The following is an 11,685-nucleotide window of genomic DNA, read 5'->3' as shown; positions in this document are numbered from 1 at the left end:
AGTCCTACACTCTCAGGGACACTCGGTGATCCCTTACTTAGACGATCTGCTTGTTAAGGCACCCTCTCGAGTGGCATGCCAACACAGCCTGAACATTGCTCTGGAGACTCTCCAGAGATTCGGGTGGATCATCAATTTCCCAAAGTCAAATCTGACACCGGCTCAATCACTGACATATCTCGGCATAGAGTTTCATACTCTCTCAGCGATAGTGAAGCTTCCGCTGGACAAACAGCGTTCACTACAGACAGGGGTGCAATCTCTCCTGCAAGGCCAGTCACACCCCTTGAGGCGCCTCATGCACTTCCTAGGGAAAATGGTGGCAGCAATGGAGGCAGTTCCTTTTGCGCAGTTTCATCTGCGTCCACTTCAATGGGACATTCTCCGCAAATGGGACAGGAAGTCGACGTCCCTCGACAGGAACGTCTCCCTTTCTCAGGCAGCCAAAGCCTCCCTTCGGTGGTGGCTTCTTCCCACTTCATTGTCGAAGGGGAAATCCTTCCTACCCCCATCCTGGGCGGTGGTCACGACGGACGCGAGTCTGTCAGGGTGGGGAGCGGTCTTTCTCCACCACAGGGCTCAGGGTACCTGGACTCAGCCAGAGTCCTCCCTTCAGATCAATGTTCTGGAGATAAGGGCAGTGTATCTTGCCCTAAAGGCGTTCCAGCCGTGGCTGGAAGGCAAGCAGATCCGAATTCAGTCGGACAACTCCACCGCGGTGGCATACATCAACCACCAAGGCGGAACACGCAGTCGGCAAGCCTTCCAGGAAGTCCGGCGGATTCTGCTGTGGGTGGAAGCCACAGCCTCCACCATATCCGCAGTTCACATCCCGGGCGTAGAAAACTGGGAAGCAGACTTTCTCAGTCGCCAGGGCATGGACGCAGGGGAATGGTCCCTTCACCCGGACGTGTTTCAAGAGATCTGTTGCCGCTGGGGGATGCCGGACGTCGACCTAATGGCGTCCCGGCACAACAACAAGGTCCCGGCATTCATGGCACGGTCTCAAGATCACAGAGCTCTGGCGGCAGACGCATTAGTTCAGGATTGGTCGCAGTTTCAACTGCCTTATGTGTTTCCTCCTCTGGCACTGCTGCCCAGAGTGTTACGCAAGATCAGGTCCGACTGCCGCCGCGCCATCCTCGTCGCTCCAGACTGGCCGAGGAGGTCGTGGTACCCGGATCTGTGGCATCTCACGGTGGGCCAACCGTGGGCACTACCAGACCGACCAGACTTGCTGTCTCAAGGGCCGTTTTTCCATCTGAATTCTGCGGCCCTCAACCTGACTGTGTGGCCATTGAGTCCTGGATCCTAGCGTCTTCAGGGTTATCTCAAGAGGTCATTGCCACTATGAGACAGGCCAGGAAACCAACGTCCGCCAAGATCTACCACAGGACGTGGAGGATATTCTTATCCTGGTGCTCTGATCAGGGTTTTACTCCCTGGCCATTTGCCTTGCCCACTTTTCTTTCCTTCCTTCAATCCGGATTGGAAAAGGGTTTGTCGCTCGGCTCCCTTAAGGGACAAGTCTCAGCGCTCTCTGTGTTTTTTCAGAAGCGCCTAGCCAGACTTCCACAGGTACGCACGTTCCTGCAGGGGGTTTGTCGCATAGTCCCTCCTTACAAGCGTCCGTTAGAACCCTGGGATCTGAACAGGGTGCTGATGGCTCTTCAGAAACCACCTTTCGAGCCAATGAAGGATATTTCTCTCTCACGCCTTTCGCAGAAAGTGGTCTTCCTAGTAGCAGTCACATCACTTCGGAGAGTGTCTGAGCTAGCAGCGCTGTCATGCAAAGCCCCTTTCCTGGTGTTTCACCAGGACAAGGTGGTTCTGCGTCCGGTTCCGGAATTTCTCCCTAAGGTGGTATCCCCCTTTCATCTCAATCAGGATATCTCCTTACCTTCTTTTTGTCCTCATCCAGTTCACCAATGTGAAAAGGATTTGCACTTGTTAGATCTGGTGAGAGCACTCAGACTCTACATTTCTCGTACGGCGCCCCTGCGCCGCTCGGATGCACTCTTTGTCCTTGTCGCTGGCCAGCGTAAAGGGTCACAGGCTTCCAAATCAACCCTGGCTCGGTGGATCAAGGAACCAATTCTCGAAGCCTACCGTTCTTCTGGGCTTCCGGTTCCCTCAGGGCTGAAGGCCCATTCTACCAGAGCCGTGGGTGCGTCATGGGCTTTGCGGCACCAGGCTACGGCTCAGCAGGTGTGTCAGGCGGCTACCTGGTCGAGCCTGCACACTTTCACGAAACACTATCAGGTGCATACCTATGCTTCGGCAGATGTCAGCCTAGGTAGGCGAGTCCTTCAGGCGGCGGTTGCCCACCTGTAGGAAGGGGCCGTTTTTTCGGCTCTATTACGAGGTATTATTTTACCCACCCAGGGACTGCTTTTGTACGTCCCAATTGTCTGGGTCTCCCAATGGAGCGACAAAGAAGAAGGGAATTTTGTTTACTTACCGTAAATTCCTTTTCTTCTAGCTCCAATTGGGAGACCCAGCACCCGCCCCTGTTCCCTTCGGGCTGTTGTTCTTTGTGTACACATGTTGTTCATGTTGAATGGTTTTCAGTTCTCCGAACTTCCTTCGGATTGAATTTACTTTAGACCAATTTATAAGTTTCCTCCTTCCTGCTTTTGCACCAAAACTGAGGAGCCCGTGATGCACGGGGGGGTGTATAGGCAGAAGGGGAGGGGCTTTACACTTTTAAGTGTAATACTTTGTGTGGCCTCCGGAGGCAGAAGCTATACACCCAATTGTCTGGGTCTCCCAATTGGAGCTAGAAGAAAAGGAATTTACGGTAAGTAAACAAAATTCCCTTCTTCTGATCAGAGCCGTGCAGCTGGGAACAACAGAAATGAACAAGCGATCAGACTGCAGATCCTTATAGTCCCCAAGGGGGTCTAGTAAAGAAAAACAAAAGAAAGGTTTTAAAAAATAAAACCTAAAAGTTTAAATCACCCCCCCCCCAATCCACTTCATTGAAAATTAAATAATAAAAAAAATTAGATATACACACATTTGGTATCGCCGTGTTCAGAAATGCCCGATCTATCAAAATTTAAAATCATTTAACCTAATCGGTAAATTGCGTAGCGGCAAAAAAGTAACAGGTGATCAAAATGTAGCATATGCGCAAAAATGGTAGCATTAGAAATGTCTGCTCGAGACGTGAAAAATAAGCCATCACTGAGCCTCATATCCCAAAAAATGAAAATGCTGTGGGTCGCGGAAAATGGCGCAAAAAGTGCGACATTTTATTTTTTGTTACAAACGTCTGAATTTTTTTTTTCACCTCCTAGATAAAAGTAAACCTATACATGTTTAGGGTCAACAAACTCATACTGAACTGAGGCATCATAGCGACACATCAGCTTTACCATATAGTGAACACGGTGAATAAAATACCCCCAAAACAATTGTGCAATCACACTTTTTTTTGCAATTGTACTGCTCTTGGAATTTTTGTTTTGCCGTTTTCCAGTATACTATATGGTAAAACTTATGGTTTCATTTAAAAGTACAACCTGCAAAAAACAAGCCCCCATATGGCAAGATTGACGGAAAAAAAAAGTTATGGCTCACAGAAGAAGGGAGCGAAAAATGGAAAATCGCCCGATCATGAAGGGGTTAAATGATGAGTATAGGGGCAGGGGACTTGCATTTAGGCCTAAGCCACACGGCGAGAAAATTGGTGCTAGTGGAGTGCGATAAAACATTGCATTCCACTTGGACCAATTCTAGCCTGTGTGTCAGCGCACATGAGTGATTATTTTCTCAGCCGTAATCGGACCGAGAAAATAATTGCAGCATGCTACGATTGTAATGCGAGACTCATTTCTATCGCACCCATTCAAGTGAATGGGGCGAGAGAAAAATCGCACTGCACTTGCGGTACACTCGTGTACCACGAGTGCAGGACGAGAATAGCAATAGCCGGCTACGGAGGAGAGAGGGAGATAAATCCCTCCCCTCCTCTATGCCGGCCCGCCCCTCCTCCGTGCCGGCCCGCCCCCCGCAGCTGAGGTCTGCTCGCATGATCGGACCTCAGTCGCAGGGACACTTGCATGACACTCGGCTCCTGCTGTGCTGCCAGCGCGAGCCGAGTGTCATGCGAGCATCACAGTAGTGCCCCGTGTGGCCCCGGCCTTAATGCGCCACTCCAGTACTGAATTAAAAAAAAAAAAAAAAGCTGGCGTGATACTTTAACGTTTGTGACCTAGTCAGGGGTATGGTGGAAGATGGAAGATATATTCCTCCCAGCGAGTCCTTTTGCACTGGTGAGCAGCATGGAGGCGGTCAAGCCATGGCCTGGCCTTTCTCTGCTATTCCAGGTTTTGGGTTATCTCCCGTTGCGCAGCTGCAGGATTAGCACAGTATGCTAATAGACTGCCCTAACTCCTCAAGGTGGTAGGTGTTTGGGCTGCTCCTGAATGGACTGGCACCTCCAGAACCTGTGCTATGCTGTTCGACAGTCTGGACTTTAGCTTTGCATACGCATCTGATATGTTTTTCTATTTGTTACCAGTGTGAATATAACGGAGTTTTGGGCTGAGAACCTGTGTCCTCTTTCCTTGTCCTTGTCATTGCCTACCAGAGCGAATACCCCACAAGTTGCATGTTTAGGGAATTTCTTAAAATAATTTTACAGCAAACAGTTAAACGTACAAACTATGTGCTATCAGTTATTCAGTATCTAAAATATGTTAGTCATTATTGAAGCTATTTACTTTTAGTGAATTATGTTTTGTTTTTTCCCTGTCTGCAGGAAACTGAGGGCAACCCTTGATGAGTACACCACTAGGGTCGGCCAGCAAGCCATTGTCCTGTGCATTTCTCCTTCCAAACCCAACCCTGTTTTTAAAGTATTTGGAGCTGCGCCTTTGGAGAATGTGGTGAGTTTTTGTGTCTTTTTCAATGTTCGACTATACTTTTTAGAATCATGTGGTGAGCTTGAAAATATAGCCTGTATTTCTTTGTCGCTCCATTGGGAGACCCAGACAATTGGGTGTATAGCTTCTGCCTCCGGAGGCCACACAAAGTATTACACTTTAAAAAGTGTAACCCCTCCCCTCTGCCTATACACCCTCCCGTGCATCACGGGCTCCTCAGTTTTATGCTTTGTGTGGAAGGAGGCACACATCCACTCATGCATTCCCATTTTAGTCAGCAGCAGCTGCTGATTTTATCGGTTGGAAGAAAAGAGGGCCCCCACGGGGCCCCCGGCATGCTCCCTTCTCACCCCACTACGTCGGCGGTGCTGTTAAGGTTGAGGTACCCATTGCGGGTACACAGGCTGGAGCCACATGCCGTTTTCCTTCACCATCCCTTAGCGGCTCTGGGAGAAGTGGGATCCTGACCGGTCATCCATTTACTGGGACCGGGCTCCCTCCGCAGCCCCTGTGGGAATCTGCCGAACAGGAGTCTATGCATCCTCAGGGACCGGGCCCTGCATCTATAAGGTACTCTGTGTCCCCATGGGGACTGTGCACGGAGCGCTTGTTCCCGGACGCTGCATGCAGCTGCTGGTTTGTGAAGATCGGGACTTCCGCGCCGACCGAGCCTGTTTGTCGGCCGCGGTATTAAATTTAGTCCCCGGCTTCATTGCGGCCTAGTAGCATAACTCCCGCCCCCGGGCCTGCCAGTCAGGGGTAAGGGCGGGACGGCCGACCTGACGTCGGTGGTGAGGGCTGGAGCATCCTGTATGTTTCCTCCCCCCTCACTGATCACTGTGGGGACCCCAGATTCCCGCACTTTCATAGCGCCGCCCACGGCTCCCTCCTCCCCTGAGAGCTCCGGCAGCCATTTTTACTACACATTCTGCCGGTGGAGGATTTTCAGGAACGAGCTCTGCAGCTCTGGGAGACCTAAGGCAGGGAATCTGGAGGACACACACTCCGCTTTGGGCGGTCGGTAAGCCACACCGGTCACCCGGTGCTGGTCCCCCTAGGGTGCCGGAGTATATCTATATATATATATATATATATATATTCTCTGTTCGGCCGGGTTGTTTACCCTTTCCCATATACCCTCAGTGATCACTCTCCTAGGAGACAACAGCATGTCGTCCACAAGGAGCAAGGGCACTAAGGCACAGGGTTTTTTTTGCAACCTGTACCTCTTGTGGGGCTATGTTACCTGCGGGTTCCACCTACCCTCACTGTGAGCAATGCTCGACCCCTGTTTCGCTTGCTCAGCCGGAGCCTCGGTCACTAGTGGGCCCCTCGGCTCAGGCAGACCCCCCTGCTTCCACTGTCCAGGCGGCAGGGACAGAGTTTGCAGTTTTTGCTGAGAAACTCTGAGTCACTGTCACAATCCATGGCTCAGTCTATGGACAAATGGTCTGCCAAGCTACTAGAAGCTTTGCAGTCCAGACCGGTCCTTACACAGGCCCCGGGCCCTGTAGGATCATCGCCTCCAGGTCCCTCTCGGTCCGCGCCGCAGCGCGCTCCCGGGGTGGCTCCTAGGTCTCACGTGGAGGACTCCTGCACGGACCACAGCCCCAGACCGGCTAAGCGGGCTCGCTGGGAATCTTCCCCGACTTCCTCACGCTGCTCGGGTTCCCAGCTTGAGGACTCTCTGGAGGACGAGGCGGACGTCGCAGATCAGGGCTCTGACCCTGACGTTGCACTCAATCTTGATACACCTGAAGGGGACGCCTTAGTAAATGATCTTATATCGTCCATCAACCAGGTGTTAGATCTTTCTCCCCCGCCTCCACCTATAGAGGAGTCGGCTTCTCAGCAGGAGAAACACCAGTTTAGGTTTCCCAAACGTACACGGAGTGCGTTTTTCGATCACTCTAACTTCAGAGATGCTGTCCAGAAGCACAGAGCATTTCCGGACAAGCGCTTTACTAAGCGCCTTAATGACACACGTTACCCCTTCCCCTCTGACGTAGTTAAGGGTTGGGCTCAATGTCCCAAGGTGGATCCTCCAGTCTCTAGATTGGCGGCTAGATCTGTGGTATCAGTTGCAGATGGCTCATCGCTCAAGGATGCCACTGACAGGCAGATAGAGCTCCTGGTGAAATCCATCTATGAAGCCACAGGCGCGTCTTTTGCCCCGGCTTTTGCAGCCGTGTGGGCACTCCAGGCTATCTCAGCTTGTCTGTCTGAGATTAATGCGGTCACACGTACCTCTGCTCCGCAAGTTGCGTCTTTGACTTCTCAGGCGTCGGCTTTTTCGTCCTACGCCATGAACGCCGTCCTGGACTCTGCTAGCCGTACAGCGGTGGCATCCGCTAATTCTGTGGCAGTCCACAGGGCCATGTGGCTGCGCGAATGGAAGGCAGACTCTGCTTCCAAGAAGTTCTTAACCGGTTTGCCGTTTTCTGGCGACCGATTGTTTGGCGAACGATTGGATGAAATTATTAAGGAATCCAAGGGAAAGGACTCTTTCTTACCCCAGTCCAAACCGAAGAGACCTCAGCAACGGAAGATACAACCGAGTTTTCGGTCCTTTCGGCCCTCAGCCAAGTCCTCTTCGTCCAACAGGCCAGAGAAAGGCCAGAGGAACTCCTATGCGTGGCGGTCTAAGTCACGCCCCCAAAAAGCCGCCGGAGGCACTGCCTCCATGGCGGCCTCCTCATGACTTTCGGCTTCCCCGAACCGCATCCTCGGTCGGTGTCAGGCTCTCCCGCTTTTGCGACGCCTGGTGGCCACACGTTCAGGACCGATGGGTGAGAGACATTCTGTCTCACGGTTACAGGATAGAGTTCAACTCTCGTCCTCCGACTCGTTTCTTCAGAACATCTCCGCCCCCCTCTCGGGCCGACGCACTTTTTCAGGCAGTGGACGCTCTAAAGACGGAAGGAGTTGTGATCCCCGTTCCCCCTCAGGAACATGGTCACGGCTTTTACCCAAAAATCCAAGTTGACACCGACCCAATCACTGACTTACCTCGGGATGGAGTTTCATACACAGTCAGCGGTAGTCAAGCTACCGCTGGACAAGCAGCGTTCTCTGCAGGCAGGGGTGCAATCTCTTCTTCGGAGTCAGTCACACCCCTTAAGGCGCCTCATGCACTTCCTGGGGAAGATGGTGGCAGCAATGGAGGCAGTGCCCTTCGCGCAGTTCCATCTCCGCCCACTCCAATGGGACATTCTCCGCAAATGGGACAGGAGGTCGACTTCCCTCGACAGGAACGTCTCTTTCCCTTGCAGCCAAAACCTCTCTTCAGTGGTGGCTTCTTCCCACTTCTCTGTCGCAGGGAAAATCCTTCCTGCCCCCAACCTGGGCTGTGGTCACCACGGACGCGAGCCTGTCAGGGTGGGGAGCGGTTTTTCTCCACCACAGGGCTCAGGGAACCTGGACTCCGATAGAGTCTTCCCTTCAGATCAATGTTCTGGAGATAAGGGCAGTGTATCTAGCCCTATTGGCTTTCCATCGGTGGCTGGAGGGCAGACAGATCCGTATACAGTCGGACAATGCCACGGCTGTCGCGTACATCAACCACCAGGGCGGCACGCGCAGTCGTCATGCCTTCCAGGAAGTCAGGCGAATTCTGCAGTGGGTGGAAGCCACAGCTTCCACGATCTCCGCAGTTCACATCCCGGGCGTAGAAAACTGGGAAGCAGATTTTCTCAGTCGTCAGGGCATGGACGCGGGGGAATGGTCTCTTCACCCAGACGTGTTTCGAGAGATCTGTCGCCACTGGGGAACGCCGGACGTCGATCTCATGGCGTCACGGCACAACAACAAGGTCCCGGCCTTCATGGCACGGTCTCAAGATCACAGAGCTCTGGCGGCGGACACATTAGTTCAGGATTGGTCGCAGTTTCGACTTCCTTATGTATTTCCTCCTCTGGCGATGCTGCCCAGAGTGTTACGCAAGATCAGGTCCGACTGTCGTCGCGCCATTCTCGTCGCCCCAGATTGGCCGAGGCGGTCGTGGTACCCGGATCTGTGGCATCTCACGGTGGGTCAGCCGTGGGCGCTTCCAGACCGCCCAGACTTGCTGTCACAAGGGCCGTTTTTCCATCTGAATTCTGCGGCCCTCAACCTGACTGTGTGGCCATTGAGTCCTGGCTCCTAGCGTCTTCAGGGTTATCTCAGGATGTCATTGCCACCATGAGACAGGCCAGGAAACCAAGGTCCGCCAAGATCTATTACAGGTCTTGGCGGATCTTCTTGTCCTGGTGCTCTGATAATGGTTTTACTCCCTGGCCTTTTGCCTTACCCATTTTTCTTTCATTCCTTCAATCCGGAATGGACAAGGGTTTGTCACTCGGCTCTCTCAAGGGACAAGTATCGGCGCTCTCAGTATTTTTTCAAAAGCGCCTGGCCAGGCTTCCGCAGGTCCGCACGTTCCTGCAGGGAGTTTGCCACATAGTCCCACCTTACAAGCGCCCGCTGGAACCCTGGGACCTTAACAGGGTGCTAACTGCTCTTCAGAAACCACCTTTCGAGCCGCTGTGGGATGTCTCTTTATCACGTCTTTCGCAGAAGGTGGCAATTCTAGTGGTAGTTACATCACTCCGAAGAGTGTCGGAGCTTGCAGCGCTGTCATGCAAAGCCCCCTTCCTGGTGTTTCATCAGGATAAGGTGGTTCTGCGTCCTGTCCCGGAATTTCTCCCTAAGGTGGTATCTCCGTTTCATCTCAATCGGGATATCTCCTTACCTTCATTTTGCCCTAATCCAATTCACCAATGTGAAAAGGATTTGCACTCATTAGAGCTAGTGAGAGCACTCCGGTTCTACGTGTCTCGCACGGCGCCCCTGCGCCGTTCAGATGCGCTCTTTGTCCTTGTCGCTGGCCAGCGTAAGGGTTCGCAGGCTTCCAAGTCAACCTTGGCTCGGTGGATCAAGGAACCGATTCTTGAAGCTTACCGTTCTTCGGGGCTTCCGCTTCCTTCGGGGCTGAAAGCCCATTTTACCAGAGCCGTGGGTGCGTCCTGGGCTTTGCGGCACAGGGCTACGGCTCAGCAGATGTGTCAGGCAGCTACCTGGTCTAGTCTGCACACTTTCACGAAACACTATCAGGTGCATACCTATGCTTCGGCAGACGCCAGTCTAGGTAGGCGAGTCCTTCAGGCGGCGGTTGCCCACCTGTAAGAGGGAGTCGTGTTTGGCTCTTTTTATCGAGGTATTCTTTTACCCACCCAGGGACTGCTTTTGGACGTCCCAATTGTCTGGGTCTCCCAATGGAGCGACAAAGAAGGGAATTTTGTTTACTTACCGTAAATTCCTTTTCTTCTAGCTCCTATTGGGAGACCCAGCACCCGCCCCTGTTCCCTTCGGGCTGGTTGTTCTTTTGTGTACACATGTTGTTCATGTTGAATTGTTCTTGGTTCATGGTTTCAGTTCTCCGAACATCCTTTGGATTGAATTTACCTTAGACCAATTTATAAGTTTCCTCCTTCCTTCTTTTGCACCAAAACTGAGGAGCCCGTGATGCACGGGAGGGTGTATAGGCAGAGGGGGAGGGGCTTTACACTTTTAAGTGTAATACTTTGTGTGGCCTCCGGAGGCAGAAGCTATACACCCAATTGTCTGGGTCTCCCAATAGGAGCTAGAAGAAAAGGAATTTACGGTAAGTAAACAAAATTCCCTTCTTTCTCCGATACTTCAGAAAATACAACAAGTAATGTGTTCCATGTGCAAAGTATGTAACATTTCAGCTCTGGTAGTGGGCCTCTGAAGGCTTGTCACCTTTCCAAGTTCCAGAACTTCTTTTTATTCTTTTTTTCTTTTTCGCTCCTAATTGGGAGACCCAGACAATTGGGTGTATAGCTATTGCCTCCGGAGGCCACACAAAGTATTACACTTAAAAGTGTAAGGCCCCTCCCCTTCTGGCTATACACCCCCAGTGGGATCACTGGCTCACCAGTTTTGTGCTTTGTGCGAAGGAGGCAACACATCCACGCATAGCTCCACTGTTTAGTCAGCAGCAGCTGCTGACTATGTCGGATGGAAGAAAAGAGGGCCCATACAGGGCTCCCAGCATGCTCCCTTCTCACCCCACTTCATGTCGGAGGTGTTTGTTAAGGTTGAGGTACCCATTGCGGGTACGGAGGCTGGAGCCCACATGCTGCTTCCTTCCCCATCCCTTTTTACAGGGCTCTGGGTGAAGTGGGATTCTATCGGTCTCCAGGCACTGAGACCGTGCTCCATCCACAGCCCCTGGTATCTGCTGGACATGGAGCGGAGTATCTTCAGGGACATGGCCCTGCTACATGGAGGTACTCTGTGTCCCTGTGGGGACCGCGCAGACACACGGCAGCACTGCTGGGTGTGTTAGTGCGCCAGGGACAGCGGCGCCGTCCGCACTAGTGCCATCGCACACCACAGCGTTGCTGGGTGTGTTAGTGTATTGGGTGACTACTGCGCTAACCGCCGCTGCCACTTTTTTATTTAAGGCGCCGCTGGGATTTGTGGTGCGCCGGGGACTTCCGCGCCGGCCAGCACTGATATGCCGGCCGCGCTTATTAACTCGAGTCCCCGGCTTCTGGGCCTAGTCTCCCTTCGTTACCGCCCACAGGCCTGACAGTCAGGGTAGGGGCGTGACGCTGCATAGCACAGCAGCGCTGAGAGCTGGAGTATGTTTTGCATACTCCACCCCTCTCACTGTGTGCACTGTGAAACCGGATTCCCGCACTTTCTCAGGCACGCCCACGGCTTCCTTCTCTACAAGGACGCCGGCAGCCATTAGTGTCAGTTTCTGTACGATACAGAGACAAGTGTG

At 52.6% G+C, this 11,685-nt stretch overlaps 1 protein-coding gene across 3 annotated transcripts in view; it reads left to right on the top strand.

Annotated features, from left to right (window-relative positions):
- Positions 1-11,685, top strand: part of NRF1 (nuclear respiratory factor 1) — a 109,570-nt gene that overhangs the window by 36,245 nt on the left and 61,640 nt on the right. For all 3 annotated transcript variants that reach the window (XM_075345359.1, XM_075345357.1, XM_075345360.1), the window contains exon 4: positions 4,769-4,895. In XM_075345359.1, the coding sequence (XP_075201474.1) occupies positions 4,769-4,895 (127 nt within the window). The remainder of the gene's footprint in view (positions 1-4,768; positions 4,896-11,685) is intronic.

This window comes from Anomaloglossus baeobatrachus, chromosome 4 (genome assembly GCF_048569485.1).
Source record: "Anomaloglossus baeobatrachus isolate aAnoBae1 chromosome 4, aAnoBae1.hap1, whole genome shotgun sequence".
Classification (NCBI taxonomy): domain Eukaryota; kingdom Metazoa; phylum Chordata; class Amphibia; order Anura; family Aromobatidae; genus Anomaloglossus; species Anomaloglossus baeobatrachus.
This window is presented reverse-complemented; position numbering and strand designations above follow the sequence as displayed.